Source organism: Piliocolobus tephrosceles, chromosome 13 (genome assembly GCF_002776525.5).
Source record: "Piliocolobus tephrosceles isolate RC106 chromosome 13, ASM277652v3, whole genome shotgun sequence".
NCBI classification, from domain to species: domain Eukaryota; kingdom Metazoa; phylum Chordata; class Mammalia; order Primates; family Cercopithecidae; genus Piliocolobus; species Piliocolobus tephrosceles.
The window spans coordinates 107,889,807-107,903,730 of NC_045446.1; the positions used below are offsets into that span (position 1 = coordinate 107,889,807).

The following is a 13,924-nucleotide window of genomic DNA, read 5'->3' on the forward strand; positions in this document are numbered from 1 at the left end:
CTTCAAGAAACCCAGGGGAATTGAAAATATATAAAATTGGCTTTTAATAATGCACAGAACTTAGGAGAAATCAAATACCCCACACAGTCCCTTAGCTTCTACTTACCCAGTAACACTGGCAGCAGGATGCGTTTCAGTAGGCAAAACATGCTGCTCTCAACTTTCAAACCTTAAGATAAAAGAACAAAAATCAGAAAATCATGTCAAGAGAAGTTCATTAACTTAAAAAACCAATAGTGAAGGACTATATGGAGCAGCCTCTGTTTGAGACACTGGTATGCAGCATTGAACAAGAAAAACAAGACAAGGTCCCAGCTCATTTGCAGTTTGCTTGTAGCAGGAGGTGGGGAAAAAAGAAGCAAATGAATGAATGAATAAGAAAATACTAGATGTCAATAAGTGCTATGATGCAACAAAACAGAGTAGTGTTTGAAGAGTCACTTGGGGGCTGCTTTAGATTGGCCGTAAGGCAAGATTAGATGAAAGTTGCTTTTATAGAGAAACAAAAGCAAATGATTGCAGGATGCCCTTGAGATGACAACCCTAGACCTTCCACTACCTGTGTGTTTCACACAAACAAAACATTACAGGATATCCAGTCTGAAATTTTCCCCCATCTCTCCACCTAAATTAGAATTACTGCTTTTTTGGGAGGAAGAGGTGGGGGGCAGGAACAGAGTCTCACTCTGTTGCCCAGGCTGGAGTGCAGTGACGTGATCTCCAGGGCTCAAGCAACCTTCTTATCTCAGCCTCCCGAGTAGCTGGGACTACAGGCATGTTACACCACGCTTGCTAATTTTTTGTTTTGTTTTGTTTTGTTTTTTTGTTTTTTTGTTAGTAGTAGAGAGGTCTCTTTGTGTTGCCCAAGCTGGTCTCAAACTCCTGGGCTTGAGTGATCCCCCACCTCAGCCTCCCAAAGTGTTGGGATTATAGGCATGGGCCACTGCGCCTGGCCCACGGTGAACTTTTTATCTTTTTTTTTTTTTTTTTTTAACTTTTTAAAGGCAGGGCAGTGTAGCTAGAATGAGAATTGGGCTGTGCATTGGACAAAAGTATGTGTTTGATATGCATGTTATCTCTGTAGTATTCATTTCATTGCATTCACCAGCCCCTGGAAAGGGATTCACCGTTCTACAAACTAACCCCAAATTTTCTTAGCTAAACAGAAGAACCCTGACTCTCAGGAGTTACAGTGCAACCAGTGTTGGCTTCTCACCTACTACTGCGCCTGGTCTCTGCCGCGGTCTTTACCCCCGGCCACCCGGCCACTGGCGAGATTCCACCTCAGGATCTGCTAAGAGGAACGATGTGTTTTTTGCAATAACAGCAAGGTACCCCGCCCAGCTCTGCTGGGACATCTGGCACATATGGTAGCCATTTTAATTAATAAAAATTGATTACTTAAGACCTTCCTTAATCGTATTTTCCAATCAACAAAATCCTCTACCTGGAAAATCAGAATTAAGCTATTCAAGGAAGTTCCTCCCTTAGGCCCCACTTACACAGAGAGGTCAGCTGATCTTGCTGAACCTGTTTCCTTGCCATTAAAAGGGATTGATAACAAAAGGATCTAATAGGATAATGTAGATAACAGTGCTTTGAAAATGGGAAGCATTACCATGGAAGATTCTTTATATAGATAAGAGTCAGAAACAGAGTTTGTAGCTTTAGGGGAGATTTCAGGTTCTGAGCTTCTACCTTCTTAAGAATGGCAAATGATGAATCAGAATGAACTGGAAACTTAAGTTTCCATTTTTGAACCTTGTTGTAACAATGTGGATAATAATTACACTGAGCGAGATATACCAGGAGTCACATAGATTCCCCTAAACGAAAGAAGCTCTAATGAAAACACAGACCTCTCTCAACATAACCAAAACCCCATTCCTGCTCCATGCCACCCACCTTGCCCCATACATACATGGATGAGGGTCATAAGGGGCTTCCTTTATGGTATGTCCTAACGTTAGTTCATCACATCTGGGACATCTGTTGCCTTCCCCAGGGAGTTGGTTGGGCTCCCTCCTCTGCCCAGAAAATAGCACTTAGCAGTGGGACATTCCCCCAGCAGCTCACCAACTGCAAGGAGGAGTAATGACTAATTTATGTGTCTGCCACCAACTCAAGTCTGCAGACTCTAAAAGGTAGCACCATACGTGCCTTGTTTATACGTGTGTCCTGGTACCGTGTTACAGTGCCGGTAAAATGCCTGGCATATACTGAATAAATGCTCATAGCTGACAATGTGACCATTAAGTTGAAATCAACTTAAAGGCTTGCAGCAGCCCTCGCTCCACTCTATTCTAAGAGGAAGCCAGCGACTCTAAAAAGATTCTGAATCTCAGCACTAAACCTGAGTCACTCAGAGCCACACCCAAACCATCTTCAAACAAATTCTAAGAAACATAAGTATCATGAATAGAAGACACTCATTGTCAGTCCTACATACTCAAACGCACCATTAGAACTCAGGCCTGTAATCCCAGCACTTTGGGAGGCCGAGACGGGCGGATCACGAGGTCAGGAGATCGAGACCATCCTGGCTAACACGGTGAAACCCCGTCTCTACTAAAATACAAAAAATTAGCCGGGCGTGTTGGCGGGCGCCTGTAGTCCCAGCTACTCGGGAGGCTGAGGCAGGAGAATGGCGTGAACCCGGGAGGCAGAGCTTGCAGTGAGCTGAGATCAGGCCACTGCACTCCAGCCTGGGCGACAGAGCGAGACTCCGACTCAAAAAAAAAAAAAAAAAAAAAAAAAGGAACCCCGTGAAGAGAGAAGCAATGATTTTAGCGGAAAAATTACTAAGAGTTTTTTTTAAACGCTCTTCTGGGCTCAGAACTTCCTTTAACTAACTCTTTGATCTTTGGGAAAACCACTGGGCCTTGTTTTCAATATTAAAAGATCAGACCTTTTTCTTAATAGAGCAGTACACTAGTAATCAGTAGTTGATATGTAATAAAGCAGAGAAGGTTAATGCCAGGCCCTGGGTGCTTTACACATTAACTGATTTAATCCTCACAACAACCCCATGAGGTTTTACAGATGAGGAAATGAGGCAGAGAATGGCAATGTGACTTGCCTGAGAACACAGAGCAAGTGGCAGAGCAAGGATTCAAACCCAGGCATCCTGGATCCGAGCCTGTGCCTTTGCCACACTATGCTGTTCCTCCACATTTGAGAAAGTAACCAATATTTTAGAGCAAAGCTTTTCTAAACCTTATTTGTCAAAAGAAGATTAATCTGTTCCTCCTGACTGAATGGTCTTCCAATCCGCCTTGCTCAGGCCTTTACCCAGTTAACACCTGCTCATCGCTCACATCTCAAGTTAAATGTCATCTCCTCAGGAAACCTCTCCTCAACCATTCATCCCAGGACAGGTCCCCAAGCCACATGTCTTTTTTTTTTATCTTGAGATGGAGTTTCAGTTTGTTGCCTAGGCTGGAGTGCAATGGTGTGATCTGGGCTCACTGCAACCTCCGCCTCCCAGGTTCAAGTGATTCTTCTGCCTCAGCCTCCTGGGTAGCTGGGATTACAGGCATGTGCCACCATGCCCGGCTAACTTTGTATTTTTAGTAGAGACAGGGTTTCACCATGTTGGCCATGCTGGTCTCAAACTCTCCACCTCAGGTGATCTGCCCACCTCAGCCTACCAAAGTGCTGGGACTACAGGCGTAAGCTACCACGCCCAGCAGCCATATGTCTTAATAGTACCTCTACCTTTCCTTTAGGGTATGAGCCACTATGTCTATTTATTTGGGTGCTCATTTAATTAAGACCTGCTCTCTACCTCCACTCCCAACACTATAAGCTCCATGAAGCCAAGAGCCATGCCCATGAGCCACCACCCTTCCAGGGCCAGTGTGGTGTGACGTACAGGGACATGCTCAGTAACTACTTGTCAAATGAGTTCATAACACCTTGGACATTTACCAAGAACACTATCTGAGTTTGAATTTCCTAGTTAGTTGACAGATATTTGCAAATTCCTCTCTATATATTCACCAACACACACAAATTCTGAAATTTTGTACACATTTAGCTGAATAACAAAATTCTGATTTCACATATAGATAAATAAAATGAATCTCCATTTTAAAAAAAATCCAGCAAAAATATTCAGAAGCACCTTAAGCACCTTGATAAGAGACACCATTGAAATTCTCAGCTTCTACCCTACTTCCTTCTCTTTCCAGATACTAATTTATCTCCTCAGCAGATGTTTTGAGATAATTCTCCATAGTAAGTTACCTCATCTGTTGGCCAAATATTTTGACCTGAGCTCATGGTTCTTTCACAATATAAATTCTGGCAAATACCTTCTGTCTTTCTAGGGGGTTATGACTATCAGGATCTTCTTTTCTATTACTAATAGTGTAGGGGGGTTAAAAATGGGCAAATGGTCTGAACAGACATTTCTCAAAAGAAGACATACAAATGGCCAACATATATATGAAAAAAAATTCTCAATATCAGTAATCACGGAAATGCAGATGAAACCCACAATGAATTATCATCTCACTCCAGTTAGGGTGGTTATTATCAAAAAGACAAACACACACACGCACACAAATGCTGGTGAGGATGCAGAGAAAAGGGGACTGTTACACATTGTTGGTAGGAATGCAAAGTAGCACAGCCACTATGGAGAACAGTATGTGTGTAGTCCTGATAAGTAAGCAACAATGAGGAGGGGCCCCAGTTCGGAGAGGGCCCAAGTGCGGAAGAACAATGAACGACTGTTCTGAGACACAGCTAATCAACCTGAGGGCATAATGACTTCTATGGGCAAAATGACCTCTTTCACAGGTAGCCCCCTCCAGCACCACCCTATAAAACTTCCCTTCAGCCTCTGCCTCTTTGCAGACAGCGCTTTCTCTGCTGTGCTGCCCATTACAACCTTGCAACATATTTTCATACCTTCTCTAATAAATCTGCCTTCTTTCCTATGATTGTCTTGGTAAATACATTTGCTGCCAGTGACGTCGGCCCTAGCTAGTCACTACCCGCAACATTTTGGTGATCCAAAAGGGGATTGCTTGGGGACCTCTGCCCTACTCTCTCCCTTGCCTCTCCTCCAACTCCAATGTCTCGGTGCCCAGCATCCAAGTTTGGAGACAACTGAAGGTCCTGGCCAGGGCCACTCCCCAGTGGACCAGAAGGTCCTGGTGAGAAGTCGTCACCCAACCAGAGTTTGCTTTTCTTTTCAGTTTTCAATGGAAACAAACTCTAGTATCCCTCTGGCAACTTATGACAACTGGCCAGGGCCACTTCCTGGTGTGGCCTGAAGGCCAGGGGCTGAAGAGTCTTGTCTGCCTTGCCCGGGAGAGAGGAAAACCCTCTTCTACCTTTTCTGGTCAAAAGTCCCTCTATGGGTCACAATTGGCACATGTGGTTTGGGGGACTCACACCCACCTCTTTCTCATTCTAAATTCTCACCGTGAAGACAGGCAGACCTCCTGCTCTGGATGTTCCCAAACTAGGTGAGCTCAAGCAACCTCAGAGCAGTGAGTCTCCCCATTCTCCTCCCGTCCTCATACCTGAACCAATCATCCGGTGCAAGGCCCCAGTGCCGAGAGGTCTTTCTGATAGCTGGGATGCCCTTTAGAAAGTGCACGCAAGTCCGTCAGTGGATGTGAGTGGAACACGTTTCCTCAGCGAGAAGCCCCAAGAGAAAGCAGTTTGTGTCCCCAGCAGACACTAGCCCCCAGAGGCTGGCTCATCATTTTCCAGTCCCACCATGGGACAAATCCCATCTGTTCCTTCAGACTCACCTCTGCATTGCATCCTAAAACATTGAGACAAATTTAACCCTCAGACTCTCAAAAGGAAACACCTAACTTTCTTGTGTAATACAGCATGGCCCCTATGCAAAAAAATCCTCAACTTAGCCTCATCAGTCTTTTACAACCAAGAGCAGAATGAGGAGGGCAGGGCTAAGGAGAAAGAAAAATGCAGGGACGAAAGGCAGGCTCAATTGTTGGCTGATTTAGAAGCCCTCGGCCCCCTCCACTTGCCCTAAGGACACTCCTCCAGGTAAGTGCCCTCAGTGCAGATGGCCAGGCCACTGGAAGGCAAACTGCCCCAATGGGATACATGAGAAAAAGCCCTTCACAGCTTGCCCCCTCTGCCACAAGCTCAGCTGCTGAAAATGGGACTGTTCTGAGGGCTGAAAGGCCCTGAGGACAGAATTCTAGCCCCGATGGCCTTAAACTGAAGTGGGCTTGCTGCCCCGGCTAAATTCCAAATCACAACAAAACAAAGCCAAGGGTGACTCTGGAAGTGGCAAGTAAAATTATCCATTTCCCCTTTGAGTTCAAGAGCTGCCTGTCATGGAGACGCCTCCTCTCCCCCTTTCTGGGACTACCTTTTGCCTATATGGTAAAAATCTGGAAAATCACTATCTGGAGTTTAACAGGCTTTAAGACTGAGTCACTGTTGGAATTGAGCACACCATTTAAAGGAAAAGGCTAAATTAAAAGAAGGTGTGTAATAATATGGCTAGTCCTAGAAAGTTCTCTTGAGCAGTTAAAATTCTTTGCAAGCTTGCAAATGCTCTAAACTCCTCCTGGAAAAAACAACAGCAGTCACCTTGCACTATAGGTCACTGGTCCCCAATCTTTTTGGCACCAGGGACCCGTTTCATGGAAGACAATTTTTCCACAGACCAGGGAGGGTGGAGGATGATTTGGGGATGAAACTGTTCCACCTCAGATCACCAGGCATTAGATTATCATAAGAAGCATGAAACCTAGATCCCTCACATGTACAGTTCACAATAGGGTTCACACTCCTATGAGAATCTAATACCCTCGCTAATCTGAAAGGAGGCAGAGCTCAGGCAGTAATGCTTGCTTGTCTGCCTGCCATTTACCTCCTGCTGAACGGTTCGGTTCCTAACAGGCCATGGACCAGTGCCAGTCTACTGCCCAGGGATTGGGGACCCCTGCTGTAGCTCAACTACTAGGGCTTTGCCCTCTCAGAGTGATGCGCTGGGTTCAATTCCTGGCTTCAAAAGTGAGTCTTTTGTGGTTTAATCACTTATTGATTCTTTTCCCTTCCATGGACAGCTCCTAATTTCCTGTCTTGAAATTTTTTTCTCTAAGTTACCTTTGGGGCAATTCTAGATCTTGTAAATTGCTTACCATTTCTTTGGAGACACCCTGTGTCTCCAGACATACATGGACCTTGTGTGTCCATATTTAAGTTATCCCCTTACTTAAGGTTTATTAATTTCACATAGGAGGTTACCTTTAGGTAAAGATTCAAAAGCCAGAAATATTGGCCATTTGTCCTGGCTAAAATCTGGTAACAAAAGATTTTTAAGAGATTTTTATTTTGAGAACTCCATAGTCAGAAATCAACTTAATTAAAGATGATATTTGGGCTGTATGTATACAGATATTGTTTTAAAAGCCCCTGCTAGCCAGGCACAGTGGCTCATGCCTATAATCCTAGCACTTTGAGAGGCCGAAGTGGACAGATCACTTGAGCCCAGGAGTTTGACACCAGCCTGGGCAACTTGGCAAAACCCCATCTATATATAAAAAAAAAAAAATTAGCTGGGCATAGTGGCAGGCACCTGTAGTCCTAGCTACTCAGGAGGCTGAAGTGGGAGGATCACTTGAGCTCAGGAGGTTGAGGCTGCAGTGAGTTGTGATCGCACCACTGCATTCCAACCTGGCAACAGAGCGAGACTCCGTCTAAATAAACAAACAAAAAGCCCCTGCTCTCCCTCTAAGAACTTCTCAGTCAATGGAATTTTGTCTTGATTCTCCATTTCTGTCTGTGTGTTTATATGTGTTGTGTGTGTAGTATTTATATAAAAGAGCTCTAATTAATTGGTTTAAAGAAACTAAAATCAAACATGCTATCAGAAAAAATTGAAACTTTAATCCCTTTTAGGTCACATGACTCTAATGATTTTAAAAAATAAAGACAGTGTAAATAAAGAATGTGTTTTGGTGGGAGGTTATTAAGAAGTCATGTGAATAGGGTTTCTGTTAAAGAGAATGTAATTTTGTCTAGCTCAGAGGGTTTTAACTATTGACCTCACCTAAAAGAGTAACAGGACAGCTGGGCATGGTGGCTTACGCCTGTAATCCCAGAACTTTGGGAGGCTGAGGTGGGCAGATCACTTGAGGTCGGGAGTTTGAGACCAGCCTGGCCAACATGGCAAAACCCCATCTCTACTAAAAATACAAAAATTAGTCACGTGTGGTGTTGAGCGCCTGTAATCCCAGCTACTTGGGAGGCTGAGGCAGAAGAATCACTTGAACTTGGGAGGCGGAGGTTGCAGTGAGCTGAGATTGTGGCACTGCATGCCAGCCTGGGTGACGGAGTGAGACTCTGTCTCAAAAGAAAAAAAAAAAAAGAGTAATGGGACAAAACTGATGGTTTAAGCAAGTTGAAAAGGGTTTGTGAAGGGTTAATCTTGTGGAAAGTTCTGTAGGTACAAGCAAGTTGGCTAAGATTTAAAGGGGATTACATAGCTTTTCCGTAGGTTGAACACTGAAATAAAAGCACACTGATGTAGGGCCAGAATCTGGGCCCATGTGTCTGAATAATGGTTTTCTAGAGAATTTATTTGTTTAACAGAAAATTGTAAAGAATTATGAGAGGTGTGTGGACATTTTACCTTATGGTCAAACTAACTATGATTGTATAGATTTGTATATAAGGTTTTATTATGAATTGGATATAACATTAATAATATACTAATGCAAAGGTGAAATTTTGCTTTCTCTCTTAAACAAGACTTTTGCATAATATTTTAAAATAATGAGAGATTTTTGTTTACCTTTCAATAAACAACAGAAAAAGGAGGGGAGAGGAGACAGATTCGGTTGGTGTCAGGCTGTCTTTATTGCGACCTGCTTGGAAAGTTGACTCTCCCCTCTATCAGCAAGTAAAGATTTTTGCCTTTTAGAAATTTTGGAGTTATCATTTTGGCTACATAAATGACTTGTAGTGACTCTATACTAATCTTCTCTGAGCAACTCTCCTCCAAATCCTGTTGGGTAATGACAACAAGTGGCACTTTCCCCTCCAAATATCCATACCCCTTTATATTATTTAAGGGACCAATGACCAATCTCCCACCAGTCCCTGGTAATATCCAAATACCCCACACCCCTTTGGGGCAAAAATATCCTTTCCAAGATGGGTGCCTGCTTAATGTTTACCCAACTTGTGAATTCATCTTTCCCTCTAATATCCCCCTTTCTCCCAGGAAAGCTACCTAAATCTTTAACCAATACCTTCAACCTGGATAGTCCTATCTCGGGGGTTTAAAAATAGCCCACATTTATACAGACACACCCTAGCAAGAAATTCAACCTAGAAATCTCTTGAGGGGGGATAACCTCCTCATATGTGGCCCCTTCACAGAATTTGCACAGCAACACACAGTATAAACCTTAACTTCCTAACAAAAGGAAAATTTTTTTTTGTCTAATTCGAAGGTTACATATAGGCCAGATGTGGTAACTCACGCCCGTAATCCCAGCACTCTGGAAGGCCAAGGCATGCAGATCACCTGTGGTCAGGAGTTCAAGATCAGCCTGGCCAACATGGCAAAGCCCTGTCTCTACTAAAAAAATACAAAAACTAGCTGGGTGTGGTGACACACACCTGTAGTCCTAGCTACTTGGGAGGCTGAGGCAGGAGAATCGCTTGAACCCACAAGGTGGAGACTGTAGTGAGCTAAGATGTTACCACTGCACTCCAGCCTGGATGATAGAGTGAGACTCCATCTCAAAAAAAAAAAAAAAAAAAAAAAAAGTTACATATAAAACAAGGTAAAAGGAATGAGGAAATAAGAGAGACATAAAGACAGTTATAAAGGTGAAGACCAAGTGCAGGGGCTCATGCCTGTAATCTTAGCACTTTGGGAGGCCAAGGTGGTGGATCACTTGAGGTCAGGAGTTCAAGACAAGCCTGGTCAACAGGGTGAAACCCCATCTCTACTAAAAATACAAACATTAGCCAGGCATAGTGGCTTGTACCTGTAGTCCCAGCTACCTGGGAGGCTGAGGCACAAGAATCACTTGAACTCAGGAAGCAGAGGTTACAGTGAGCCGAGATCGTACCACTGCACTCCAGCCTGGGTGATAGAGTGAGACTCTGTCTCAAAAAAATAAAAATAAAAATAATAAAACAAAAAAGAAGAAGAAAGTAATAAAGGTGAAGAGGTATTTTTGATAAGGAGAGTTATAAAGAAAGAAATTTTATATAAGAATGGATCTTGTGTGGTAAATTCTTGTCATAAAGTAAAATGACCGATTGTTAAGAAAGAGGGAAGTTTAGGACAAGTCAGAAAGTTCAAGCCTATCATAGATAGTCATGACCGGTGTAAGTCATGAGAAAATTCATGAAAGAAATTTATAAAAGGAATGTTGTATGTAATTAAGGTATAATAATCTGTCTAAAATTGGTTCCCTATGCTGTGTTTAAATTCAAACATTTTTTCATCAAGTAACTTCCAGGTTATCTAAATGGGCTTTCAATAAGGAAAAATAGTCAGACTGCAAAAGGTTTTTCTTCGCCTTTTCAGTAACTGGCTTAAGAAATAAAATTGTATCTTCTAAAATTCAGCAGTTTCACCTTCAAATGATGCTGTGAATGGGATATCAGTCTGTCCCCAATGATGCCTGCTACCTTTACCAGTCTCCCCTGAATTCAGTTGGACACCAGTTTTGCCTTGACATGCTCCCCCTCTCTGATGAGACCCTTCCTCCAGCAAAATCCAATATCCTAGGTCCCACAATCCAGGATGGGTCTCTTGACAGATCAACAATCGTAGGTAGGGAAAACTCTATGCCCCTGGTCAGCAGGAAGTAGTTGGAAGAGGAGACCTCTGCCCAGTGCCAAAGATTTGTCATTGTTGTTCTGCCAAGGGTGGAACATGGAGTCCTGATAAGCCAGCAGCAATGAGGAAGGGGCCCCAAGTTGGGGAGGGTCCCAGGTAGGGAAGAACAATGAACAATTGTTCTGAGAGTAGCTAACCAAACTACCCAAGGGCACAATGACCTCTGTGGGCACAGTGACCTCCTTCCACAGGTAGCCCCCTCCAGCACGACCCTATAAAACTTCTCTCTAGTCCCTGCCTCTTTGCAGACAGCCCTTTCCCTGCTGTGCTGCCCAGCAACCTTGCAAGGTATTTTCATACCTTCTCTAATAAGTCTGCCTTTCTTTACTTATGGCTGTCTTGGTAAATACCCTTACCACCCATGACACCAGCCCTGGCTAGTCACTAGCCAGGAAAATATGGAGGTCCCTCAAAAAACTACAAATAAACTACTATATGATCTAGCAATCCCACCACTGGACCTTTATCCAAAGGAAAGGAAATCAGTATATTGAAGAGACATCTGCACACTGCAATATGTTTATTGCAGCACTTATTACAATAGCCAAAACATAGAATCAATCTAGGTGTTCAACAATAGATAAATGGGTAAAGAAAATGTGATATATGTACACAATGAAATATTATTTGAGCATTAAAAAGAATGAAATCTATGATTCACAGTAACATAGATGGAACTGGAAGACATTCTGTAAAGTGAGATAAGCCGGGAACAGAAACTTAAACACTGAATGTATTCACTCATATGTGGAAGCTAAAAACATTGCTCTCACAGAAGTAAAAAGTAGAACAGAGGATACTAGAGGGGAAGGGACATAGGGAGAGATTTGTCAACGGAAACAAAATTAGAGCTAGATAGGAAGAATAAATTCTAGTGTCCTATACCACTTTAAGATGGCTATGGTTAACAACAATGCATAGTTTCCAAGAGGTAGAAGGAGGATACTGAGTGTTCCTAACACAAATAAATGAAAAAAAGTTTGAGATGATGGATATGCTAATTAGTCTGATCCGATCACTATACACTGTATGTATCAAAACACCCCTGTGTACCCCATAAATATGTGTAATTATTATGTGTCAATTTTTAAAGTTACTAAACAGTGTAGGGGAATTGTTCTCCTTGGCAGTTACTACAGAAAAAACATCTTCGGAAAAGAGACATGCCACAATGAGACTACCATACAAGATGCCAAAGTTACCCCCCAAATGACAACACCATGAGACAAAATAAGGGAGAGCTGCTGTCTCTCAGTGTTTGTCCCTAGTAAGGACAACTAACCACTGAGCAAACAGACAACTGCACAGCCTTCTTTCACTCACAGAGTGTTGTCCACCTGCAGTGCCGAGTCCTCTCAATCCATCTGCATACTGCTGTGCACTTCTGGGCTCTCAGATGTTTTTAGGTCTACAAGTCTATATAACCACTCTAAGCCATGCCTCTTAAAATGTGCCCTCATTTTCCATTGTTAAGCCATTGAATACAGACTGGTAGGTCACATGGCTTCTGTAACACAGTCTAGGTCACATCGGTTAACTCTCTACATGAATGGGACCCTGGAGGTCCTGACTCCTGCTCCCTTCTTCAGAGTAGGTTATACCTAAACCATCCTGCATGAGCCTTTCCCAAGGTCAGGGCTGTGCTGAGGGTGTAACAAGTATGGACAGTTGTCTAGCTCTCTTGGGAGATTTAAGCCTCGGGCTTCTAAACGTTAAATATTGGCATGTCTATAGTGGGGAGAAGAAAAACAGTGGTATAGCTATGTAAAATGATGGATATATTAATCTGCTTCACCATAGTAAACTTTTTACTATCTACATGTATCCCACAACATCATGTTGTTTACCTTAAATATACACAATGAAATTTGTTTAAAAATAAAATTAAAAACTGTCTTCTAAAAAGAAAAATAATGAAGAAAGAGCTCTGCTGTGAGCTCAAGAACACCAGTCACAGCTCTACCTAAACCCATGGGTGACTTAAAGCTGAAGCCTTGTCATCATCACTGTCACATACTCTTATTATGAGGAAACTTTGCTCCTCTTTTTGCTGAGGAGATTCACCTAAGTTACTCTACATGACAGTAACTGAAACAGCACGCACTAGACTACTTTATGACATCCCCCTCCAGAGATCAAGAGTTCTGCAATCACGGCTTCACAATCCTGAGAGACTACCAATTCAACCAGCCTTCAGGACTGGCACACTTCTGCATGAGAAAAGTTCAAATAATGGCTTAAGAAATTCAAAACAACTGCTTACCCAAGATGAAGAGCACCCAGGAGAGGCAGTGCACTGAAATCTCCCCACAGCTGCAGCTCCCAAGCTCAACTGAAAGACTGCTGCGAGCACTCTAGGTTAGGCTCAGAGCAAACCAAACACGTGCCTTCTGAAGTGGCTGCAGAGATGCAAACAGGAACCTCTAACTCAAGGTTCTCATTTCAGTCATCATTACCCAATTTTTATGTATACTTCCATTCTAAAAAGAGGTGACAAATTCAACCTACTGAAGTGAACCTCACACTCAGACTTCTTCAGGTGCCATCTTCCCTTTTAGATGACAAGCCCTCTGAGGGTAGGAGCTTGAATGGCACCAGGCAAGTAGGTACTGAGAAAGAAATCCGTTTCATGCAAACAAAATACAATAAATGTAATATTAACACAAAACATTCTGTCTTAAAGATATGCAACCTCTTTTATTTTTCCTCTCGAAACAGAGGTGCAACCTCGCCAGGCAATCACCCAATCCCTGCTTCCAAAGATATGCCTGCCCAGTCCTCCAACTGGTTACCTAGACATGAGTTTCCTGCCGGGCGCGGTGGCTCAAGCCTGTAATCCCAGCACTTCGGGAGGCCGAGATGGGCGGATCACAAGGTCAGGAGATCGAGACCATCCTGGCTAACACGGTGAAACCACGTCTCTACTAAAAAATACAAAAAACTAGCCGGGCGATGTGGCGGGCGCCTCTAGTCCCAGCTACTCAGGAGGCTGAGGCAGGAGAATGGCGTAAACTCGGGAGGCGGAGCTTGCAGTGAGCTGAGATCCGGCCACTGCAC

At 43.2% G+C, this 13,924-nt stretch overlaps 1 protein-coding gene across 3 annotated transcripts in view; it reads right to left on the reverse strand.

Moving 5' to 3' along the window:
* Positions 1 to 13,290, reverse strand: part of JAML (junction adhesion molecule like) — a 34,470-nt gene extending 21,180 nt beyond the window's left edge. The window contains exons 1-3 of one of the 3 annotated variants that reach the window (XM_023208343.3): positions 13,131 to 13,290; positions 1,217 to 1,291; positions 107 to 169 (exon numbers count right to left, since the gene is read on the reverse strand). In XM_023208343.3, the coding sequence (XP_023064111.2) occupies positions 107 to 149 (43 nt within the window). In that variant the 5' untranslated portion in view covers positions 150 to 169; positions 1,217 to 1,291; positions 13,131 to 13,290. Of the gene's footprint in view, positions 1 to 106; positions 170 to 1,216; positions 1,292 to 12,190; positions 12,369 to 13,130 lie in introns of those variants that run through there. The other 2 variants (XM_023208342.2, XM_023208344.3) reach the window with 2 other exon arrangements.
* Between the last annotated feature and the right edge of the window lie 634 nt (positions 13,291 to 13,924).